Source organism: Podarcis liolepis (genome assembly GCF_965112155.1).
Source record: "Podarcis liolepis genome assembly, chromosome: 7".
NCBI lineage: Eukaryota > Metazoa > Chordata > Lepidosauria > Squamata > Lacertidae > Podarcis > Podarcis liolepis.
The window spans coordinates 39,488,495-39,514,291 of record NC_139561.1 but is presented as its reverse complement, the minus strand read 5'-3'; the positions used below and the strand labels follow the sequence as shown (position 1 = coordinate 39,514,291).

Sequence of the window (25,797 nt, the reverse complement as noted above, 5' to 3'; positions counted from 1 at the left end):
AGGAAGCCATTTTATAACTTCTAGCAGTTGAAGGCCTTCTTACCAGCTACCTTTGGAGGGGAGAAGGAGATCTATCTATCAGATTCACTGGTCCTAAGCTTACAAGTCCACATGAATGTCTTAAAGCTACCTTGGTTAGCAAACCAGCAGCCAGTATGCTTGTAATGATAGTATTATATTGATTTGTTCTTGTTCTTATTATGTATTTTCTGTTCTCATTTTGTATTTTTATGTTGTGAACTGCCCTGTGATCTTCAGATGAAGGGCAGTATACAAATTTTGATGATGATGAGAGACAGAGAGAGATCAAAAAATGGAAGTAGATTTGTAAGAGTAGTTTCAAAACATCTCCTCTCCTTTGCTTCAAATGTATAGGAGGAAAAGCAAAGCATGAATGGGGTACCTCTGAGACGCCAGTATTGTACAGGACAAAGCAAGCCTGGGGTGCAATGTAGCTTTCCCAGAATTGAAATCTCAACATTAGAGATGTCCTACTCTTTACACAGCTGGAGCAATCCGAACCCTCAATATTCATCATTAAAAAGAGGGGGAGCATCTTTGGCCATTATTCCAGAACACCATGAGTTCTTCTGGGAGAATAATGGCTATCCTTTTCTTTCAAATGCTGCTGTTCCATACAACTCCACAGAACAAAACACCACAGGCTCCACTTTGTCTGCCTCTCTCTCCTTCTGCTTCTTAAAAAATAAAATAAAACAAATGTAGTTGTTTTTTTTAATCTGGCACTTTGAGCTGGAGATATTAACCCCACATCCATGTTATGCCTGCAGAAAGAAAGCCGAACCAAAATTACCCTGCGATCTGGACAGCAAATAGTTTAACAAGCACTTCATCATCCATTAAAGTCTGGAGGGATAAGTCTTAGGCGGAGGAAGTACAGCAGGGCTCTTTTAATGATTTCCATATCTATTGAAGTCCTGTGGTTCAGCTTTTTGGTGTGTGCATCTTTTTCCAGTGCCTCGAACAGACAGTGTTGCTGGCCAGAAATTAATAATGGCACACAAGCAAGGTTGTGTGTGTGTGTGTGTGTGTGAGAGAGAGAGAGAGAGGGGGGGGGCTGCAATTCCGTTCACACTTTTTTGGGAATAAGCCCCATTGAACACTGTGGAACTCACTTTAAACCCCCCCCCCCCAAGGATCAGGCTGTACATTTCGTAGGAACTTTGGCTTAAAGCAAGGATGGGGACATCTGTGGTTCTCTAGATGTTGTTTGGCTACAGCTTCTGTCATCTCTGAATTTGAGCTTGCTGGGAGTTGGAGTCAAATAACATATGGATGTTCTCTATCCCTGGTTTGAAAGGTTGCTTTATGCTTTCTTTCAGGAGCATTCCAGGGACATTGATCCAAGCTTTGGGTCTTTCCTATTAAGCCCCAGATCCCCTGAGCTTCTCTTCCTTTAAACACTCTAAAAGAAATTGTTTAAAGGGGTTGTTACTCATGGTGCAAATTGCCATGCCAGTGAGATCCAAGGTACCCCGCTATCTTAATTTGCACATATAAACTAGTCCTGGATCTCTCCAGGTGGACCCAATCTGGCACAACCTGTTCAGGCCAAATCCCAGGTTAACCCCAATCTGCCCAATTTGCTTTGGGATTTGGCTATACAGTAGCTGGTTCACAGCTCTAGTAATATAACCACCACCATCACCAGCAGCAGCAGCATTACAAGAACACTGTGCCACAAGGAATTAGAACAGACATTAATCCTTCACACACATACCCCCCCCCCAAAAAATGATGAGTCTTATGTTAAAAGACTGATTAGTTAGCTATAGGGCTCTTTGTATTACTTTTGCTGCAATAGACTTAAAGTGACTGCTATCCCTTGGGGGATTTTCTCCAACTGATCCATACCCTTCTCTTTTTCTCACCCCACCCCACCCTACTTTTATTGTGAAGGATTTTAGGCTACACCCCAGATCTGGACTCAGAGACTGTGGATGATGCTTTTGCCCGAGCCTTTAAAGTCTGGAGTGATGTCACACCACTGGAGTTTTCCCGAATTCATGATGGTGAAGCAGATATCATGATCAATTTTGGACGATGGGGTAAATATCTCCATAGAGCATTAAATATAAGAAAACCTGAGGGAGAATACAGCTCTCTGTCCATTTCTGCCTTCTCCCTTCTGTATCTATGTTGGTCTGCACAGGGGATTTATTACCTGGTACTTTACCCTTTCCCACTAGCTCTCTTCCAATGCATGAACAGCAATACATTCAGGAGATCTAGGTATGTAGACCACCCACCCACAGAGCACTTGACTGGACCAGTCCAATAGCATATATATATATAGTGCACTTCAGAACTGTTCAAATTCACCTGGTACAGTCATTATCTCAGTTGTCCTTACTTAGAACCCTATGAGGGAGGTCAACAATACTATTGTGCTCGAATTGCTGAAGCTGACGGAACATCAGGTAGCAGAACTAGGAATTCTCTCAAGGGGAAAGGAGAAAAGAGTAGGGCCAAAAGTGGTTTGGGGTGGCTCTGAGGGCTGTTCAGAACAATTGGGGGAAGGTTTAGAGGCCATGACCAGTTCAAAACCACCATCATGATTGGTGGGAGAGAGACAGCCACTCCTGTCTTTGAGGCCCTCCAGACAGGTGGGACATTTTTTGTGGGTGTCTTCTGCAACATGTCTTTGATGCAATAATAAGGCATCAGTGGTGGATTTATACTGGGCGTCATTCCACTCTATTCATTGTTCTGGATTGCTTCTCTGGTGTCCATCCATTGTTGCCATTTGGAGGAGGACCATAGTGCAACAAAAGCAGGATAATACCAACACCACCACCCTGGAACATTTGGGGTATAAAAAGTTACAGGATTTCAGGACGAAGCTAACAGGACATGTAGCAATTGGAAATGAAGCAGTATCTTGAAACATCTGCATGCTCAAACAAGACTGAAAGTGAGATTGCCTAAAGCTGCCCTGATGCCATCCTGACCACAAATCCTCATGAAGGAACAATGAAAAAGGATATCTGGAGGGGCCTTTATTTCAACTGACCTCAAGGTGGGCACTTGGGCACATGCAGACATACTCACCTAACCAGGCCCATTTTGTTTGTTTGGTCCGTTTAATTGGCATCATAGAATTGATTATTTGGAAGGGATCTGGTTGTCCACTGTGAGAAAAGGATGTTGGGCTAGATGGGCTTTTGGCCTGAACCAGCAGGGCTCTTCCTATGTCATTAAGTCTGCTCCATTCTTCTGGGATTCTGTCCTTCTATCCCTAGGAAAGAGTTTCACTTCCCAGCTATGCTCTGCCAGTGTGTCTCCAGCTGGCCTTGCTCTAACCTAAGGTACACATAGCTGAGAACTCAGGGTTTGGCTGGGAGCATCTGACATTTGTTTCCAATGGCAAGGGATCAAACCCAGAAAGTCCTCAGTGATGCAAAAGTGGTCACCGCAGGCAGTGTCATTGGCCAGGCTGCTGGTGAGAAACTGATGAATAACAGGGTTATGCCCTTGCCAGGAGGTTGCTTTTCCAAGAAAAGCTTTCGGTGAAATAACAGGAGAAGCCAAGAACTCAGCCTTCACCCGAGGAGGAAGGAGAGACTTGAAATGACTTGGTGCAGAAAATACACACAGCTTTATTCATAGACACCCAAGGGGAGGGAGGGAGGGAGGGGAGAGAGAGAGAGAGAGAGAGAGAGAGAGAGAGACCCTGAATAGCTCCAAGGTAGAACATCTGCTTTAAGGTTCCAGGTTCAGTTTCTGGCATCTTAGTATAAGCCAGTTTCCTATTTTGGTGGGGAGACCACAATAAAAAAGGCAAAAAAGGAAAATGCAGTGTTTATTTATATATTTCAGAGGTGTGTTTTCCCGCTACTGCCAATAGGTCCCAGAGAAGATTTTTCATCAATAAAATGTAAATCAGCACAAGAGATTAAAAATAAAATATAATAAAAAGAATTCCTTAACTCAAACGCAAAGTAAAACAGAAAGGGAAGCATTAAATGATTCATCAGCCCATAAAAATTGTAGAAAAAACAACCTAGCTATTTTAAAGAGGGCATGATTATTCAACCATTTTAGATATGTGTTTTCCTGTATTTAATGCCACTTGATTTCTTCTTTCTTCTGCAGAGCATGGTGATGGGTATCCTTTTGATGGCAAGGATGGTCTCCTGGCTCATGCCTTTGCCCCTGGGCCTGGGGTTGGTGGGGACTCCCATTTTGACGATGATGAGCTTTGGACTTTGGGTGAAGGACAAGGTATGGCAGCTGCTGATGGATTCAAAACATCGCTGAATGTCGACTGTTACCAGAAAGACTGGACAGCAAAACAGTGTAGATCAGCCTTCCCCAACCCAATACTATCTAGATGTTGTTGGAGTCCAGCCCCCACCATCCCTGACCACTGACTATGCTAACTGAGGCTGATGGGAATTGGAGTCTAAAATACACAGAGGACACCAGGTTTGGGAAGGCTGGTGTAGATTTAGGGCTGATACCTCAGAATTACCTTCAGGTGACCATTGGCAATGTTGGCTCAGGATGATAGGCATTGGAGTCCAGCAACATTTTCATATGCTAATATTTAGGAACTTATGCAAAATACTATAATTTAAATGCATCTCACACCAGAGTGGGGAAGATTAGAACCAGGTGAATGGTGAGCACCAGCTCACTTTGCTGTCCAGGCAATAAATGTTGATGGCAACTTCAAGGCATCTGAAGGCAGGAGTAACTCACCTAGTTGACTCCTTCCTTCTGCCCTGCCAGTCTTGAAGGGCTGAAGCCAGCACTGCCACTGAGCAATGGCCAATGTCAGGAAGGCATCAGATAAACAATAAAAAAAAATTAGTGGGTCACATAAGGTCTTCACAGATTAGCTTACATTAAACATATTCTACTATTTAATGTATTTCCAGGTGACTCTCCTGTAGATCAATGTCTAAGGAAGTTCTGCTTTTAGCTACAGTGTTCTTTGACACCCCGCTCTAGAAATTCTGCTGAGAAACTCACATTTATATTTTGACCCCTCCTGACAGAGTCTCTGTTCTTTCCCTTTCAAGTTGTTAGAGTGAAATACGGCAATGCAGATGGGGAATTCTGCAAATTCCCATTCCTGTTCAATGACAAAGAATATAACAGCTGCACCGATGCAGGTCGGAGTGATGGATTCCTTTGGTGTTCGACAACATACAACTTTGATGCGGATGGCAAATACGGATTCTGTCCCCATGAATGTAAGTTGACTGACAGAAGCAGAGAGCTGTGCTTTGTTTTAATTTGGAAGCATATTGTGGCCTTTCCCAGATGACATGTATGATGTCTTTAGTTTCTCATTGGAAATATGGGGTCAATGGTTGTATCAGTGTGCCTCCAATTGTGTAAGCTGGCCAGGTCCCTCCCATGCAAAATCCCTTTGGAGACATCAGAGTGCTGGTCTGGACATGATAGTTTTGGGGTGCACTTGTGGTATCATAGTGCTTTAAATAGAAGGTACCAATGTGGCTGAAATCTCACCGCTATCAACATGAAACCAATCAGCTTTTTGCTTTTAAGATTTTTGCCCACTCCATCCCAGATATTTAGCAAAACTAGAAAAATGACGTATTTAATCTTGTTTTGTTTGTTTGGTGTTGTTTTTCCAAGGCTATGTTTCCCCATAAGCTTGCCACAGAAGGGGATTCCCACCATAGGTGATAAGATGTCCCCTGGTGTACTCCAAGAAGCCAAAAAATTAGAGACAGGCTCTTACTCAGCGGTTGGCAAGGCTTACCGGGCATGGGCTGGATCATTTCCGTGGAGATCCTCCGTGGGCCGGACCAGTGCAGCGCTACACTGCAAATCGCTTCTGCGCATGCCCAGATGCCAAAAATCACGCCTGCGCAGAAGCAATTTCCGGTGCTGCAGACATGCACAGATACAATTTACGGGGTCTGGGCATGCGCAGAACCGATTTCCAGAGCCATGGAAGAGAGTCCCCACACCACTTTAGTACAGCACGCAAGGACTCGCCGAACGGGCGTCTCAGTTTGGGATTGGCTCATGGGCTGGTTAAACGACCCTCATGGGCCACTTCTGGTTTACTGGAACATTATGCCAACAGCATATAATTTGGACTTGTGAATCCCCACAACTGGTTTTCTGAGGCAAAACTCTTTCGGCAGTGGTGTTGCTAGTAGCCATGATGGCTATGTACTCATGGATAGTTTTATCCCCTGTGAATTTATCTACTCTCTTTTTAAAGCCTTCCAAGTTGGTGGTCATCTTGTGGCAGTGTATTCCCTTGTTTAAGTTTGCACTGTGTGCAATGCTTAAATTTGTCTGGTCTGAATCGCTCACCATTGAACTTCACTGGATAACCTGAATTTCTAGTATTATGGAGATGGAGAGAGAGAGAGAGAGAGAGAGATTACTCTTGGCTTGCTCTTTAATTCTTTTTTAAACTAGAATGGGTGGAATTTGAACCACTTGTATTCAAAGCATGCATTCTGCTACTCTCTGCTAGGGGAAGTGGGTCTGGAACCTGAAGAATAGCGGTGCTAGCACATCACACTAATAAAATCTCTGCAAAATAAGAGCAATGCTTTATCTTGGGCAGGTACCAGGAAATAGACCTTACTCATTGTAAGTACAGTAGAAAAATATGAGATGTGCTTTGATGAGTTGCATGTGTCCACTTCCATATTGTAAGACAAGAATTATAGAGCTCTTATCGGTCTCTCAGAGAGATATAACTGTATGTTGCCAAAGATAGGAAAAGTGAGATGAGACCATTAGATCCCAGTTATCTTCATTCTGCCACATTTTGTTGTACGGGAAACCTTGAAGCTTTCAGAGGCAGAAAATGATTTTTAAGCTCAGCAAATATCTTGGGGCTTTTCTTCTTCTTACAAAGCTCTTCAAGCTGCCCAGTTTTTAAGCAGAGAAAAAGTGACGCTCTATACTTTGAGAAACCGCACATTCAAATACTGAGGGGAAGGTTCTGTGGAATCTGGCAAGCTGAGCTTCTATTTGGTTTCTTGCTCTTGCTAGCTGTGGATATAGAAAGCCAAGATTTACAGACAATTTCTCTCTTTGAAATTTGGAAGGAATTCTTAAAGGGGAAAAACTTGTTCACAGATTGTAAAATTGGTGCGGTTTGTTGTTCTCAAGCCAGGATGTCAAATGTGGAGACAATTTTTAGGAAGGAGGAAAGTTAGATGCTAAATATATATGTATCTACTTTCTCTCTGCCAACACACTTTGCTCCTCCTAATAAAATATCTCTCTGGCTGGTCCTGTAGTAGGAAATGATGTCCCTGTTCTCTTCCAGCATAATGTCCTTCTATTTCTTATACACTAGCAGCATTGCCAGATCCCTTAAATGTCGAACCTGACACTTGGGAGGTGCAGCCTTGGAGCTAAAAGGTGATGCTTGGCAGAATTGGGGGTGGAGACTGTGAGAAAAGGTGAAGCCTAGTGGTACATGAGGAGCACAGAAGGTTGGACCATGCCTTGTACCAATGTACCACCTACTAAGCTACCAGGAAATGACTCAGCACAAACAATACAGAGAGAGTTTGAAGGAGAATGCAAGCTATTACTCCTGCTTGATTCTTTTTTTTTAAAGATATTTATTAAGGTTTTCAAAATATTACAAAAGAAAAAAGAAAAATACAAAATAAAAATAGTTAAAAACAATTCAGTCTTTCAATCACTTATCTTTCATTTGCTTATTTCCCGGACCTCCTCACGCCTCCCTTTTCTGTATTCCAGTTCAGTTTGTTAGTTCAGCAAATCCCTCCCCTCTTTGTTCATCCTAGTCTTCAGTCTTAAAATATTGTAACATTAGATTTTTACCTATTAATAGTCCATTTTCTCATATTCCCTTATAACATTACAGCTAGAGACCACTTAGTTTCTATCCAACATCATTCTAACATTCATTAATTTTACAATATTTCTGTAAATAGTCTTTAAACTTTTTCCAATCTTCTTCCACCGACTCTTCTCCCTGGTCTCGGATTCTGCCAGTCATTTCTGCCAATTCCATGTAGTCCATCACCTTCATCAGCCATTCTTCCAAGGTGGGTAGATCTTGTGTCTTCCAATACTTTGCGATAAGTATTCTTGCTGCTGTTGTGGCATACATAAAGAAAGTTCTATAATTCTTTGGCATACTCCTGCTTGATTCTTAATGATAGCTCACACCACCTGAAAAATGGCTGACACCTCCAAATGAGGCTTGTGGATGAGGTGAGGTGGAGAGAATTTCAGAAGCAAAGAAGTAGCTTGCTCACTTGAATCTTTCCGCTCATCTTGATAGCCTTCCTCCATCTTCCATGGAGGCAAACCAGTGGCATTATCACAGTTCAGGTACACATTCAGGCAGGCAAAAGCACCTGAGGAGGATGCAGAGCAGGGTTGGTGAGTGTGTGGTCTTGGAAGAGAGGCATGGTCAGAAGAGGCCTAGGGACAAGATAGAAAGCCCTGTGGAGCCACATCTGGTTCTCAGGCCTGAGGTTCCTACCTCTTTTTAAACACTAAACCCCATGGCCCTTATGTTTCAAATGAGCACCTTCCAGCTTGCATCCTGACTGGGACAGAGTGACTTCTTTCTTTATGGTTGTCATATCATTAAAGACTTCTCTGCTGTTCACACAGCAAAGAAGGCTAAAGAAAATGGCAGAAAGACAAAGGACTGTTTGACTTTTCCCTGTGTCTTCCTGTGTCAGCCAGGAGCCTACAGTCAGTCCAGGATGAAGCAACATTGTACTCAGTTTCCATATGTTTGTGATGGATTTGGGGTTTTTTTTTGCAACTTGTACATGGCTAATAAAATGTGCATTTGAAAATGTGGAGGCGTACAGCTGGAAGGAGCTTAAGTGGAAAGCAAGTGACTCATCTTAGCTCGCTCATCTTTTTTTGTTTGCTCCAGCAAAGATACTTTGCAGAAAAGGAATTCAAACACAGGCCTTTGGATAGCATTTCTTCTCCTGGAACTGCTTTGCCCTAGATTAGGAAAAGTGGGGAACCTCAGACCCAGGGGCCAAAAGTGGCCGACTTGTGAGCAGAGGATTCCCTCCTGTGGTGCATTTGAGGTCTTCCCTTGGTGCTCACTCTCCCCTCTCTGCCCCATTGGTCATTGAGCTGAAAAAGAAAGTTGAGAGAGTGACTCTCTTTCCCACTTTCCCTTTCAGTTCTGTGTGTGTTTCAAAGCTCAGAAGAGCCTTGGATCTTACTTTTGCCCGGATCTCTTGGGAGAATCTGTGTGTGCACGTGCACACACACACACACACACACTTTCTCTCTTTCTGTCTCTTGGAAGGGAGTTGATCTGAGGGAGAGAAATGATCAAAGGACGTGCTGCCCACAGCATTCACTCCAAAATCCAAATGTGCCTACATTGAACTAAAAAGGTTGACATCCTCTGGTCTACAGTGTTTAACTGGACTTCCTGGCAGACCAAGAATGATTCATGGGCTGCAGGTTGCTCACTCCTAGAAGGTTGCAGGTCCAATCCTGGACAACCACTCTCAGTCAATGTCAACTGTGCAATGGTAGCAGCTTTCCAGGGTTTCAGGCAAAAGTCTTTGCCAGCAGTACCTGGAGATACTAGAGACTAAGCCTGGGACTTTCTGCACACAAGGCACACACTCTACCATTGAGCTTGCATCAAGTTATATAGCGGCAAATCCAGAAGTGCAGGATCCCTTCATCATTGTTGCAGGCTGGATTATACAGCTTTCTAAGATGATAGAATAACCTTACAATTATACAACAGTAAGGGGTGCATTGCAACCATCAATGCAGATCCCCATGTGTTGCCTTTCAACTAGATCTACTATTTTCTGTGCATGTACATGGGCAAATATTTTGAGTGCTCCAATATCATCTTTTGGGGTGACTTGAGTTGTGTTTTTCTTGAAGTTCCATGGTATGTAATAGAACTTGTGCACTGTCCTTGTGAAACAGAAGCACCTTGTGTTTTCAGTGTTCTTAAATGTTTAGCTTTGGAGCAGACAGACCCCAGGAGCCAATCCTCAGTAGCTGATTTACCTCCTTTCACTCTGATTGGCTCCAATCAGAACAAAGAGTGAGAATACTTCTTCTCAGTGGCTGCAAAGCTCCCCTTTCATGCTGATTGGGCAGCTCTAGGAGATGGGGACCCTACTGCAAAAGTAGTAATAGGTCTTGGCCTCATCACTGATTCCAGACCACTATACCTCTGGCCACGTAGCCACATGTGCAGTGGATTAAAGCACAAATGATATCTTCCAAAAGTTTGAAATGTCTCCCTCCTTCTTCTGCAGTGCTATTCACAATGGGTGGAAATGGTGATGGGCAGCCGTGCAAGTTCCCCTTCAAATTTCAAGGCAGCACCTATGATAGCTGTACCACGGAAGGAAGAACAGATGGATACAGATGGTGTGGGACCACTGAAGATTATGACCGAGATAAGAAATTTGGATTTTGTCCAGAGACAGGTAGAGTCGCTTTGCTATTGCATGGGTAGATTTCTGCCAATGAAAGCAACCTCTCCCCTATGACATTGGTGGCTGTGTGTTAATGCTTCTTAAATCGTTACTCTTCTTTTTGGAGAGAGGACCTTATCAGGTTTCTTAATCTCCTAAGGATGGGAAGATGGAAAGAAGCAGTTGTTACTTTTTCATGCCAGATAATGATGTATGGTAGTGGTGGCAGGTGGCCTTTGGGACTGGTGGGGTAGAAGGCCCAGGGACCACTAGTAGGTGGCGCTAGAGCCAATGACGGGCATAACCAGAGTCATCTTGCTCCCTGCTGAGTTCTGCAGGGGCAACACTGCAAAAAATAAGATGTGGATAAACTGAAGGAACCAAAAGCTGAAACAAACTAGAATTCCAGGAGCACAGACAGAATGGCAGAGTGAATCCACAAAATAATGAAGAGACTGAATGGGAAAGGGAGACATCAGCTCTTATTTTTGCTTCTTCTTTTCTGCAGCAATGTCAACGGTTGGTGGAAACTCTGAAGGAGCACCCTGTGTTTTTCCTTTCATATTCCTTGGGAATAAGTACGAGTCCTGTACCAGCTCTGGGCGTCAGGATGGGAAGATGTGGTGTTCCTCAACTAGCAACTATGACGAAGACCGCAAGTGGGGATTTTGTCCAGATCAAGGTAGCTCTTTTCCTCATATTTATTATTTGATTTACATCCCACTTTTTCTCCAAGGAGCTCTCAGTGGCACACATGGATCTCCCTCTCTTCATATTATCCCCACAATAACCCTGTGAGGTAGGTTAAGCTGAGAATTTGTGACTGGCCCAAGGTCACCCAGAGAGCTTCGTGGCCAAGTGGGGATTTGAACCCAGGTCTTCCAGATTCTAGTCTAACTCCCTAACCACTACACCACACTGGCTGTCATATATGCATACTAGCTCCAGTTCTCTAAAGTAGGAATTGGGGGTGCACAATCACTCTAGTTCCAACATGGATAGGGATAAATTCGACACAGTTAGCATTTAAAGGTGAACCTACATATCTTGACCTTTCTCAAACAATATAGAAATTGAATCAATGTCATCCTTCAATATTTGCACTTCTCTGAATTTTGCATTGTGGTTCTCTCATCATGTAATGTATACAAAAATGCCAATGCAGGGGGTAAAGTGTGCATACATATGCATATCTTTGTGAAAATAACATACAAAAATATATTAGGGGAAATTACTTTGCGAAGATATGTTTTCTATATTAGGCAAAATTGCACACAAATGTGTGTGTTAGGAAACATTTGGAATAAAATGGTGGTGGAAACTGAGGTGGAAATATGGAGAACTGAACTTAAAAGTTTCAAAATGAGAAACAAAACTGCTGGTCTCCTCCCACCCCTAATAAGGAAATAACAGGGCTGCCCTCTGGGGTCTCCTAGGCTCTACACATGCCTGGCATGATTCAGAGGGGGGGGGGCATTTTGTGATTCACCTCAGGTGCCAAAATGTCTTCAGCCAGCCCTGCTTGTGGACATTCCACTATGTCTCTGTGTGAATTTGGTTAGGATGATTTCAGGGTTCCATGGATATCCTAAAAAAATATGCATCTTAAAACAGTCACCTGAGCAAAAAAGCAAATTGAGGCGTACTTATGAAGCATACTGAGAGTTGTTCTGCATTCCCTCTTTTTCTTAGTCTTGCTTTTAACAGCATATAGCTGCTTGGAGCAGCTTCTGAATGTGGCACCTCAACAACGGCAGGTAAAAATTATTTCAAAAACAGTGCAGGAAGTGACTGTGCACTATTTTCTTCTCTTTTATTGTACATACAACCCTCATGCTTTATGGCTGGGTGCAGCCATTTTGCTGTGCACACAACCCTCCCTCCCTCTTAAACATGTTGAAAACAAATTGAAGGTCCAGATTGTGGTTACATTTGTCCTTGGTGAATCAAAACATCTCACTTAGGCACTTCTCAGAAATACAACCTAGAATACTATGTAGAATAGATTGCAAAACAGCAAAACATAAAACAAATGAGTCGCCTTCACAACAGGAAGAAGAGTTGTCTCATGAAATTTCCCAAGTGATGACCTTTGAAGACAGGAACATAGGAAGCATTCAACTGAAGGCCAGAACAAAGTTTACAAGCACAACTGTGGTCACATGTGGTTATTTCCATATTAAATTGAACCCTGCTTTTTTGGTAATTCTGATAATGTGGAGTGAACCTATACATGTTTCTTGTTGTTGTTGTTGCTGCTGCTCCTGCTGCTGTTCTCATTCTTCTTCATTATTCCTTGCAAAATTACAACATACAATGTTAAAAACAGTTAAAACCAATTTCAGTCAAGAAAATAGGGTGGGTCCCAAAATATACATTTATCAAAGGCCATGGTAAAGAGATTATATTCAACATCTGACACAGAGTACACAATGAAGGTGCCAGATGCACAACCATGGGGAGGGAATTCCACAGCTTAGGGGCCACTACCAAAAGCATATGTAGGGAAGGAGGTGGTCCTTCGGATATTTAAGGCCTAAGCTGTTTGTGTATGTCAGAGGCCAGGGCACAACACAAGATCCCACTCTGCTTTCCACACTCATTCAAAGATTTCTGAAAAGAAGCTATAACAGTTTAATGATACTGTAACTGCAATGGCACCTCTTTTCTTTGTGCCAACAGTGCAGTGTCACCTGTCCCCGGGCTTTCTTTGCTGAACACCTGGAATATTTTAAAACACTCCATAGCACCTCAGAAGCTTTGCTAGCACAGCTAGGCTATGTCTGATTTCAGTACACAGAAGCCGGATCTCTTCCAGCCCCTAGTAGCAGAGCTTTTAAGGAATAGTCAAATTGGCTCTGCAATTAAATATATACCGGTAGATAGCATTATGTTCAAGCTGCCCCAAACCCGGTTTGTTTTTCTTTCAGGCTACAGCCTTTTCCTGGTTGCTGCTCATGAATTTGGTCATGCCATGGGACTAGAGCATTCTGAAGATCCTGGAGCACTCATGGCCCCCATCTATACCTACACCAAGAACTTTCGGCTTTCCCAGGATGACATCACGGGAATCCAGGAACTTTATGGTAATGTTTCCACTTGTCCAAAACACATGTACTACATTTTGGCCTATAGCAGAACACATACTGTCCAAAGAAGCTTAGCTGATACAAAACCCCCGAGACATCTCAGGTATTCTACCAGCCAGGCTGCTACAGATAGTGTTTAAATAAGATTGAATATCCCTTGCCACAGGGTTGGCCCTACCATTAGGCTGAGTGAGGCAGACTCCTTGGGCAGAGAATGCTGAGGGGCAAGAAGCAGTGACAATGTGCTAGAGGACAGATCTGTGTGCCTTTCATTCTGCCCTGAGGCCCATAGGCCCTCAGTTGCAATGGGCATATGAACCCAGGGACACAAGCAGTTGCCTTATACTGAGTCATACCTTTGGTCCATCTAATACAGAGTCTCCAGGGTTTCAGACAGGGGACAATCCAAGCCCTACCTGGAGGTGCTGGGAGTGGAACCTGGAGCTTTCTGAATGCAAAGAAGATGCTCTGTCACTAAGCTGCAGCCCTTCTTTTTACCACTGGATCATGCTGCCCCATTTCCAATGCTAACATAAGATACATCTGCCAGTCTGGTCAGCTTCTGTCTATGGAGCAAGGGAGTAGTCATTTGTCCTTTGCCTCATGATTCAAATGGTCAACCCTTTCCATCCACCTCTATTTGTTGCCCTGATCCTCAGGCACTACATTTTACTTTCACCAGAAATAAATTTGGAAATGAAATTGTGTTGTTGTCCTCTTGTTGACATCTCCTTTTTAAAAAAGGAATAATCACATTAAGACCTCATTCCATTATCAACCTTCCCTTTATTTGCAGGGGGCTCTACTGATGTTGGCCCAGGCCCAAGTCCAACACTTGGGCCAGTCACCCCTGAACTATGCAACCAAGACATTGTATTTGATGCTGTTGCTCAACTCAGAGGGGAAATCTTCTACTTCAAAGACCGGTAGGTGGGAGGAAATAGCCTGTTTTACTCAAGTTATCTTGTACTGAAGCGAAAGCAGAAGCCGAGGGCCTATGATCAAGTGTTATTCATGTTGTTGGGTTCTGCGGGGTCAGTCTGGATGATGCCTTGAGTCAAGTGGCATAGATAAATAAATGAAAAAGAGGAGCAGCATCTGATGAGCTACATTCTTTGAAAGAAGGGACTCTTGGAGATAAACTGAAGTTGGCATGTTTGCCATATCTGGGACTTCCTGTCTCTCCCTTTAATTCTCTACTTAGACTAGCTCTTGTTTTGCTATGGCAATAAACATGTTAAAAGTATTGTCAGCAGTACTGCCAAGAGAAGGAAAACCCCAGTTCCAATGTTACAAAACTGGCAAGGACGAAAATGTCAGTGGATATTGCATTGTTCCAGACATACAAGAACTGTGTACATTTTTAAAATGACCAGATTTGTTCCAACAGTTTTGGAAGCTGACCCAGTTATGTGCGGCGCAGAAACATGAGAGGCTTGGATGCTTTGACTTAAACCAAATAACCAATCCAGGCATGCTCAGGAAAAGGAGCTTTCAAAATCCAAGCCACTTAATAGTTGTTGGTGCTGGCTGCATGCCCAGAAATCTCTCCCCTGTTGAATTTTTCAGCTGGAATTCTCTTGGATTTTCCTGAAGTACTAAAATGGCCCTTTCTAACTTGCTAACTCTGGCTTGAAAAAAAGGCCCTGTTATCTTGTCTCATCCCTCCCTCTACTACAGAATGGTTCCATACCTGAGATCAGGGATTGGGATCCTGTGGCCCAGCAGAAGTTTATGAACTGCAGCTCCCATCCTCCCTGACCATTGGTCATGCTAACAGGGGTTGTTTGGAGCTGGAGTCCAGCAATATATTGAGGGTAACAAATTGCCATCTCCTCTTAATACAAGGCATTCAGTAAATTAGTTGCTTGTGAGATTAGCTCACTGGTGTCAGCTTCCCCCCTCCCTTTGAACAAAATATGGAACCTTAGATGGAATAATATATAAGGTAACTTTTCTGCTCTGTCAATGGGAAAACTTATAGAGCTGTATTCAATGCAGTTCAAGGTTAAATTCACTTCATGGTATACTTGTTGTACTGGTGAAATGCCTTGCAGTGCAAGAGAATGCATGGGCAGATTGCTGGTAACTTTGTTGCACAACAGATGGCACAATCTCTTGTGCAATGAGTTTCTGCCAGTGCAGCTGTTGTCTTGGTTTCATCTACTGTTGAACATTAAAATTAACCCATCCACTAGCACAAAAGCCCTTGCAGTAGTAAACGGAGAAGATTTGGTACAACCCAAAATTTGCTTCCCCTGTGATGACACGTGACCACTGACCTATGATAGTATCTCATGCATTTTGGTATGCTCATGAATACCAGGATGGTCTAGGTGGGTCTATTGGCACAGGATGTTCAACAGCTTCTGTTCTGTCCAAATGACAAACTGTGGAAAGCTCCTGTGTGATTACTTCTGCCCATGTGGCTGTAATAATAATTGTGCAAAGAAGACCACATTTTGCACATAAATTGTGCTGGGAAGGCCACCTAAGTCCAAGTTCCAGTTACAAATCATGACTGTTCTTTTTCACTCCTGCTGAAATCCAGCCTCCATTCCACAAAATGCAAAGCTGGATAATGCTGGTAGACAAGGTTCTAATACAAGCAAGGAATTTTCTTGACGTTCAGCAAATTGCAGCCGCATCTTTTTGGGAAAGGTTCAGCAAACTTGTTGCCTACTAAAATGGCCAGCTGGTACAAGGCCATTTTGTGTGTGTGTGTCCTTTGAATAAAATGAACTGCTTATCAAACAAAGTTGGGGGGGGGCAGAGAGAGAGAATCACAATGGTGCTTTTGTTAACATCTTGTGCTTCTCCACTCCCTTTCCACACACACAATCAACCGCCGCCGCTGAAATCAAACTGCAGTTTTTTAATGCTCATAAATCGGAAGGAGGCACTGCCTTATACATAAAACAGCTCCTAAATTACCCGCTTTATTCCTCTGATGAGCGGTTTTAATGCTCCAGGCTTCATTTACAGCCAAGCTGTTTGATAGATGATCATTAGATTTGATCTTTTTGGTTGCTACAATCATAATCATCCAGAGTAATGCACCCAATACAAATGTTGGCATTTGCCAAATGCGTATCCATCTGTTCAATGTGCAGCGACGGGGATGGTTGAAAGGGTTTAAGTGCCTTGTAAATGGGTTTATTTGCTGGGATAATTGAAGCACCAAATACATTCTTTTTTTCTGTTCTGCGGTAAGAATTAATGTAAGTGCTAGAGAACTTGTTATAAACCATCAACGGCTGTGTGCGGCACATTAAGGTGTCTATGGGACAAAAATGCCTCCCAAAGAAAGGAAGGCTCACCAACCTTTGATGCAATTTTGTTTTAAAAAAATCCTAATAATTATGTTTGTGTTGCTGATGGATTGTGTGCATGTGTGTGCATACACACACACACACACACACACACAGGCACTTAAATGCACACACGCACCTTTGCCAGCAGTGATGAGAAACAGATGTGCCAATGAATCAGCCCTTTGTAAACTCACTGTGATTTTTCTGCCTAGATTCATCTGGAGGACGGCAAACCAACGAAACAGGCCAAGTGGTCCTTTGCTGATTGCTACGTTCTGGCCAGAGCTCCCAGAAAAAATTGACGCTGTCTACGAGGCCCCTCAAGAAGAGAAATCAGTCTTTTTTTCAGGTAGGCTTGGCTGGAAGGTGTACAGTAAGCACAGTTTGCAGAAGTATGGCATTCTGTATCCTTTTATTCTGTAGACCACCTTCTTCAATGATAAACTCTGGATGGCTAGCTCAGGGCCCTCCAGTTGTTGTTAGACTGCAGCTCCCATCATCCCTGGCCAGTGGCCAAGCAGGCTGGGGCTGATGGGAGATGTAGTTAGGCAACATCTGGAGGGCTAACCCTGACTTAGAGGGGGAAAGTCATGATGAAACACAATTCATGCCATCAAGAAATGCATGAAAGACCTTTAAAAAATTAATAACAGGTTAGAATCCTGGTGGTGGGAAAGAGGGCTTTAACCGTTTAACCCATTATAGTCCTGTGCTGGAACTTCCTCTGTCCCTTGCTATGCCTGCTGGTTGTTTACTACTACTACTTCTTCTTCTTCTTCTTCTTCTTCTTCTTCTTCTTCTTCTTCTTCTTCTTCTTCTTCTTCTTCTTCTATAGCAAAGTGCTTCTATCTGAAACCAAAATACACAGCGATAATAAATTAAATATAAAAGCACTGCATGCCCTTTTGTGACTCACAAATCAGCTGGTTGTGGCAGCAACTTCCTTCTACCTAATGGTAGGGCTGGACCTGTGACTTGGGCTTTTCATATTTTGCAGCAGCAATTCCCGGCTTGCTGTTAGGATAATGGGAAAAGGACCCCAGAGTTCTGGGACAGACCAACAGGCCACTTCCTGTGAAGAGGAATTGACTATTAAACCTATTGTGTTCTGTTTTTGTTTTTCATTTGGTTTCGGGTTTGTTTGTTTCAAAGTATTGTAATTTTTTCTTGATTATATTATTTTATCTTTTTGTAAACCGCTTTGAAGGTTTTCCTTTTTAAAAAACATCAAACAGTGCATAAATTTTAAGAAATGAATAAAATAAACCACCAGGAACTGTAGCTCTGGGAGATGCTCAGCACCATTAAGAAATCTCAGCTCCCAGGATTCTCTGATGGAAGCTATGACTTTTTAAAGTGGTGTTATAGTGCTTTTAACTATATGGAGTGAATGTGGCCTCATGGGGCAATGAAAGCGAGGGAGAGATTGCATTTCCTGTTGACCATTTATGTGTGTGCGTATTGATATCGGCTGCAGTTGTGCTGGCTGACCTAGTGGAGCTGGGAGGTTGTTGTCAATGTTTTGAATAACTGAGCCAGCAAAAAAGAAAAGTGTGTTGTTATCCATTGCAACATGACTAAACATCTCCAGGCATGCTAAAGGGAAAAAAGGGAGGGAAAACCTATGGCTAGATGCTGCTCAACAATTTCTTTAAAGGGAAGGGGAAAGTCTGATAATGAATTCCACATGGCTGAAGGGCCGCTGAGTATGGATTCCATGATAAACTGGATGTAGCCAAAACACCTCATTTGTCTGTGTCCAAGCATTACATCCCCACTCCCCCTGTGGGACCGTAGGGAGAAGTAGGGTTTTAAATACTGTTTGCTGAAGAAATTTACTGAAGTTAGCTCACTATATGGAAAAATCCAAAACAATGCAAACTGGCAAATTGCTAAGAGGTCAGCAAGCAAATCTGTGCGTTCCAAATGTTATCAAACAAAAACACCCCCAGTTCCCATCTCAAGTGAGTAAGAGTCATGTGGTGGGCCTTTGCCCAATTTAAAATAATGTACAGGCTAACCTAAAACTAATAAGATGACTTATTTTTCTTTAAAAAGAATGTGCATGCATAAACGTTCTGGTTGCTTGGGCACATGGAAGCTATAAAGTATGTAGGCTATACCAGTAAGATGAAACAATAATGGGTTTGAGTTCTTGATTTCTGTTTATACCATCTGCAGTGTGGCATCCATCTCTGAACCACTCCTAAAAGCGCAGGCCTCAAGCATGCTCAGTTCCAACTTTTCTAAAAAAACTCTTTTTCCCTGTTGCTCACTAGGTCACCACCACATATATTACAAAAGCCTCTCTATCTCTTCCTGGTGGGTGACAAAAGGTCAGAGTCAATGTGGCTCACTCTCAAGGAGAGGACTACGCTAACAGCACTACTCAAACTTGAGATCCACCAGGCTGAGAGGGTTTGGATTTGGCTAGTCTTGAGCTTTCCCAGCTCAGCCAAAGCTATACTGGCACAGGGGCAGACTTGGGTCTTTCAGATTTCAGCAGGCCAGAATTCAGTGCCCTCCCCATGCCTCTCGCCTTCCATTCTGCTCAATTCATTACATCATAGTTGTGACGCCCCGCAGCGCCCCTTAGGCTTGGTGCCCAGTGTGGCAGAACCTGTAGCGCTGCCCCAAATCTGCCTTTTACCGGTGTAATTCCCTTAGCCCAGCTGAGCCGGAGATATGCTGGTGCAAATCCCTCACCTGGCTCAACTTCAGCCAGCAGAATTTACACCAGTGTAAATCCCCCCAAAGTGCCATTCCAGGGGTGTGGCAGCAGCATGGCAGGGACAGGACAGAGCAAGGAGAGACATCTATTCCAAACCCCTTTCAGCTCGGTCCTATTAGCTAGCAGCCCAATGGATATTAGCCAGCAAAAAGGGTAGTGTAAGTGAAATTCCAACTGAAAAGAGTTTGGGATAGGGACAACTTAATCTGATGAAAATTACATTGGATATTTTTTTTAAAAGAAAATGAGTTGCTCTGTTAATTTGTCTCTCTGGTATACAAACTATGGTTGCTTCCAGGTGAGTGTTCTGTTGAGAATTCATCTTGCTTCCTTTGCACAAAGTTTGAAGGGAAGTTATATGGCGTTATGTTAAGCAATTGTTACCCCATACTTTCCAGTGAATATCCCCCATTGTTTTCCTTACCGGACAAAGTTCAGCTTTTCTGGAAGCAGGTTAGCTGCATCAAAATGCCAAATCCACTTCAGTTGCACAACCTGAATTTCCCAGGATGCAACTGTGTATACCATTCACAAAACAGAAGCACCCCCGAGCCCCAACTTTTGAGCTGGAAAAGTTCTGAAATGAACTTTTGGCTCCTCTCTACCCATTCCCCCTTTAGCTAAACTGTGAGGAAATCTGAGAAGCTCGGATTGAGGTAACCCTTTTCCCTTCCCGCTAACCTCATTTGTAAGTGAGATCATTATTAAACTTGATGCTTTTGTTTTCACAGGAAATGAATACTGGGTTTATTCAGGCTACAACTTGGAAAGAGGTTATCCAAAGAGACTCACCAGTCTGGGTTTACCTCCTGATGTGCAACGTGTCAATGCAGCTTTTAGTTGGAGCAAAAACAAGAAGACCTACATTTTTGCAGGGGACAAATTTTGGAGGTAATACCTTTTCAGCAGGCAACCAGTGGCTGGACAATACAATGCTGGGCCCTTATTCCCTGCTAAGATTCAGATTTCAAGGCATTTTGCTTTTGCTTTGATGGAGACCAGAGCATCTCAGTTGCAGGAGAGTCAAAAGCAGTTTAGATTAGGGATATACAGTTGCTTTGAATGAATCCCGAATCACATGTAGAAGTTGGGGATCTGTGCCTCAACAGAGCAAAACTGAGTTCCTGTGATACACACGACAAGGTGGGGATTTAGGCTGATCCACAGCTCTCTGTTGACAGTGGCTTAGAGAAAAGATAAATAAATATAAACTAAACCATATGGAGGAAAATGAAACACTTTTATTTCCTTCTCCCCAACCCAACCCCAAATGGCATGGAACCCGGATATGTATTCTATTAAAATTAATGAGCTGCCCCCTAAGATTGCAGTCCTCAAGCTTTTTCTCAGGCAGAAACATTTTCCCAGGCTTTCTTCAGTGTTACTACAGGCTCATATGAAGCTGCCTTCTAGTGGGACAGACCATTGCATCATCTAGCTAGGGGATAGCTGATGTGGTATGTGCTACCTGTTGCTGGACTCCAGCTCCCATCAGCCTTGACCAGCATGGCCAGTACCCAGGGATGAAGGGAACTCTAATTCAACAACTTCTAGGTAAAGGTAAAGGGACCCTTGACCATTAGGTCCAGTCGTGACTGACTCTGGGGTTGCAGGGCTCATCTTGCTTTATTGGCCGAGGGAGCCGGCGTACAGCTTCCGGGTCATGTGGCCAGCATGACTAAGCCACTTCTGGTGAACCAGAGCAGTGCACAGAAACGCCGCTTACCTTCCCGCTTGAGCAGTATCTATTTATCTACTTGCACTTTGACATGCTTTCGAACTGCTAGGTTGGCAGGAGCAGGGACCGAGCAACGGGAGCTCACCCCGTCGCGGGGATTAGAACCGCGGACCTTCTGATCGGCAAGTCCTAGGCTCTGTGGTTTAACCCACAGCGCCACCCGCGTCCCAAGGCACCTATTGGGCTACCCCTGATCTAGGCCATTATAGTCTCTTCTGAGCAGCGGTGATACAGATGGGCTTCGTGGAAGACAGCAGCTTGTGGCATTAGGTATTTGGTATGACTACTGCAAAACTCTGCTAATATTTAATATTTCACAGGTACAATGAAGTAAAGAAGAAAATGGACCCTGGCTTCCCTAAATTAATTGCAGATGCTTGGAATGGTGTTCCAGACAACCTAGATGCTGTGTTTGACGTGAGCGGAAGTGGTAAGTTGCCATCTTGTTCCTAGTGTCAGTTGCTGTTGCTGCTGCTGTTGTTGCTTCTGAGGTCGATTGCTCCAGTCTGCTGCATGAATCCTCAGAGACATTCCCTTTGGAGGTGGTCACCAAATCGGTTGATGGCTTGGCGTGCCGCCTGCAGCCGCAGAACAGCTTTTCTCTTCAATTAAAACGTCCCACTGCTGCAAGGAAATTTAGGAAGCCTGACCTTTCCTGAACTTTTCCGGGCTGTCTAAATAACTCATCTCCAGCAGAGTAATCAAAACCACTTTTAATGCAGCACAGATTGTGGTTAAGAACTGCTGCATTCATTGCTGTGCCGGCAACCAAGACTCCCCTTGAACTGAATCTCCTGAATAACTAAAGACCTTTCATGGGGGTGGGAGGAAAGAAAGATTAGACTCTGGTTCAATTTATATCAATTTTCTCCTTTAAAATAATATAATAAAATAAAATGGTAACTTAAAACCAGTGTGTGTGTGAGTGTGTGTGTGTGTGTGTGTGTGTGTGTGTATTGCCACAAGTAAATACTCAAATAGAAATTCTCAGCGTCTCCATAGAATCACAGTTCCCATAAAGCATATTTAATGTGACTTATATTTGTACTTCTGAAGCATCTTAATAATTATTTTTCTTAATTATTGTTGTTGGGGGAGGGGGTTTCCTAACACCACAAGGTGTAACTCAGTGGTTCCCAAACATTTTGGGGGCACCATCCCATTGGTTCTGTAAACTCATATCATGTGCTCCCTACCCTATAAAAAGCATTATTCAGTTTGCATGGCCCCCTAAGGAAGATAATAACACAAAAAAATTCAGTACAGTAACAATTAATTGCATGTTTGTTCAAAATCCAGTTAAAGCTATTTAGCTTAATTCATTCAACAAAATAGATGAATGTGATCCAGCAACACCAGCTTTTCAAAGTCTGATAGGCCTTTACACCTCCGTTGCCCCACCCCAGCCACCCCCTTGCCTCTTAGCAGTCTCCTAGGCAATCTCACTACTCCCCAGGGGACAGTACCACTCATTTTGGAAACCACTGGTGTAACTGGATATCACATAGCTTGAAAGCCCCGGGGTTAACTAGTCATAATAGTTGTTCTAGACTGAACAAAGTTCAAAAGTCTTCAGCCAACTTCAGAATCATTGAGTTGAACCGTTTTCCATGCTTTGCTGTGGTTTTTGTGAGTCCCATAAGTTTGTTTTACATGACAATGAATTGAAAACACTTACTTCTTCTTTACAGGCCACAGCTATTTCTTCAAGGACTGGTATTATCTCAAAATGGAAGACCAGAGTCTAAAGATTGTTAAAGTTGGCAATGTGAAATCTGATTGGCTGGGTTGCTAAGCATCGTGTCGTCTTAATAATGTCAACTACAGCAAAATCTACACTTTTTTGTTTTTGTTTTGTAAAAGTCTTATGTCTTACCTGCAATTAGAGATAGATCTGTATGCTAATTCATGGGCCAGTCTGGTACTGGCACCAAGTCACTAAGTACCACTATTTGACAGAACTTTGTTTTATTATTATTAAATCATTCTGTTTAAGCATATGTACTTAGAAGCAAGTTCCATAAAATGCATGGAATTTCCTTTTAAGTAGATGCATATAGAATCGGGGCACAGTAGGTCTTTGTTTCTTCCTCTCTTCATTCATTAATTTAAGACTTTTGCAACTTTTTGGCATGCAGCAAGTTATGTTTACTTATGTAGCCTGACACTTGCTACATTTTTCTGTGTGTGCAGATTGGTGCTAAGGACAGAACAGCAAACTCTGAAGGAATTCTCACCTGAGCAGAGATCAGATGTTTGAATGTGCCTGCATATAAATAAATAAATCCCGCTGTACATTGAAAGCTAGCATTGCAAGGAGAAAGCAGCCAGGGTCAAACATTCTTCCTGACATGTTAGCTTTCCAAGAACATTCAAGCGCTTGATCCCACAGCTACAGTCTGAAGTGTTGCCATCTAGCAACAGATACTTCACATGGAACTGCTGATTATGTAACTTAGTTCTTAGTCACTTCATAGTCAATGGATTTCAACAGGTCTTGGTGAGGCCATAGTAATGTACACTACTGGAGCCAAAGTAAAATTGTCCTGTCTTTCAAAATCCAGCTTCATCCCCCCAAAAGAAAATACTCAAAACACTCAAGTACTTGAAATGGTTGTTTGCCATTTAAAACATATCAGTGCCCAAATATCCACCAAGAGGGGCCCTCAAAACTGTAATTTGGATTTCAGAATTAAAATGTTGACACGTGTCCTTTCTGAGCTTTAATGCGTGTTTTCTGTTTTGTTTTTAAACCCAGCTTCAGTTCAAGTTCGCCAAAGGGTTGTATGCAATATACTTTCTACTCAGAGTTCACCCATTAAAATAGATGTACCTAAGTTAGTCATGACCATTAATTTCAACAGGTCAACTCTGGGTTAGGACTAATGTTGCATCCAAATTATGCTCACTATCTGTGAATATTTCCATTCTTGTCATTCCCTGGAAAATGTCATTCTTTCTTTACATTCGCATTTCTTCACACACCAAAGTGGAAAGACTGACCAAAGGGGCACGGGATGCCTAGGAATTGGTTGGAACAGGATGGGATCAACAGGGACAAACTAGTATGAAATGTATTGCTTTAAAGTACTTTTTACTGGAATACCTTTACCTTAAATTAGCAAACTGCTTCTTGCACTTTCTTTCCTATTACAACCTCCCCCTCCGTTTCTTTTTATACGGTTATATCAAGGTGATTCCTCTTCTCTTTGGCTTCATTCACACAGCAGTCCATTCCATTTCCCCAGCTGTTAATTTCCACATTATATTTCGGCTTTCACGTGACACAGAAAGCCACCTAAAGAAATATAGTGATATATAGTTCAAGTTTAGCAATTTGCTTCAAGGAAAACAAAATGTTTGCAAATAACACAGAAAGTTGCACAATATTCTGCTGTATTTCCAGAAGTAGCATTTATGTTATGTGAAGGCTTAACTATAATGCAGAAATTAACAGTAAGGAAAAGTGGAATAAATTATTGTGTGAATGCAGCCTCCATCTCTCCCCTGCTCCTTCCTTGTTAGATTTAAAGCATTGGGTGATGCCAAGTGTTCACTGTACAACCTGATGGAATATTTTATGTTCATACAGAAAGATTTTTTTTAAAAAAGGGAAACTAAGTCTGCATACATGAAATGTCAGTGGTATAAATAAATAAAAGAAAATAACAGTTCCAGCTCATGTGTGGTCAATTTCTGATTTGTATTTTGGGGGAATCTGGATAGCTTATTAACTTGCCCAATTCTCATGAAGGTGGTAAAACTGTGCCTGGGCTCACTGGCGGAGGAAGGGGGTGCGGTGGGTGTGCCCCAGCCCACGGGTCATCCCTGAGGGTGGGTGACATCACTGCCCTGCCCCACTGGGACGCTCACCGCTTGCCAGAGCAGCTAGCTCTGCCTCTGCTTGGGCTGTGCCATGTCAGACACTGAAACTGTGACTAACTGCATCAGGTTAATGGTTTTTTAAAATAATTTTTATTAACAGGCCAATCAAATCACATTAATTCCAAATCACATTAATTCCAAATTATACAGCCAAATTTTTAAAATTTTTGTTGGGGGTACCCATACTTCAAGCTCCGAAAGGGGTCCAAACATCACTCTTGCTGCTGCTTTGATTAAACAGTTCTATCCAGTTCTGTCCAGATAGTCTTTTTGTTATTTTCTTCATCTTCTTGTTGTTATCATATATTCCTTTCTTTGTGATCTCTGATAATCTTCACAAGCGGGTGAAAGACAAACATCTCCTGTGTGGGTTTTACCCTCTCCAAAAATCATATCACATAAAGGACAGACGCCATTTCCACACCTCCGTTAAAAACATTCCCACAGTCCGTCTGTTGATTTACAGGCTTGCCAATCTATATCTCAGAGGGCCCTGCCAGGTCAAGATAACGTTCTGATAACCATACATTCACATTCCAATGACCCTGGTCCTCCTCCCCCTCGTCCTCCTTAGGCAAGCCTGTCTTCACGAAGTTCCATT

At 42.8% G+C, this 25,797-nt stretch overlaps 1 protein-coding gene across 2 annotated transcripts in view; it reads left to right on the top strand.

Moving 5' to 3' along the window:
* MMP2 (matrix metallopeptidase 2) overlaps positions 1-24,988 on the top strand; it is a 30,668-nt gene extending 5,680 nt beyond the window's left edge. The window contains exons 3-13 of one of the 2 annotated variants that reach the window (XR_014528542.1): positions 1,921-2,069; positions 4,117-4,245; positions 5,049-5,222; positions 10,278-10,451; positions 10,948-11,121; positions 13,370-13,525; positions 14,325-14,454; positions 17,055-17,191; positions 20,305-21,133; positions 21,484-21,741; positions 23,003-24,988. Coding sequence is in view for 1 of the 2 variants with exons in the window: in XM_083513637.1 (XP_083369763.1) it covers positions 1,921-2,069; positions 4,117-4,245; positions 5,049-5,222; positions 10,278-10,451; positions 10,948-11,121; positions 13,370-13,525; positions 14,325-14,454; positions 17,055-17,191; positions 20,305-20,464; positions 21,632-21,741; positions 23,003-23,106 (1,597 nt within the window). In the remaining variant the exon portion in view is untranslated. The remainder of the gene's footprint in view (positions 1-1,920; positions 2,070-4,116; positions 4,246-5,048; positions 5,223-10,277; positions 10,452-10,947; positions 11,122-13,369; positions 13,526-14,324; positions 14,455-17,054; positions 17,192-20,304; positions 21,134-21,483; positions 21,742-23,002) is intronic. The other variant, XM_083513637.1, reaches the window with a different exon arrangement.
* Positions 24,989-25,797: the final 809 nt, after the last annotated feature.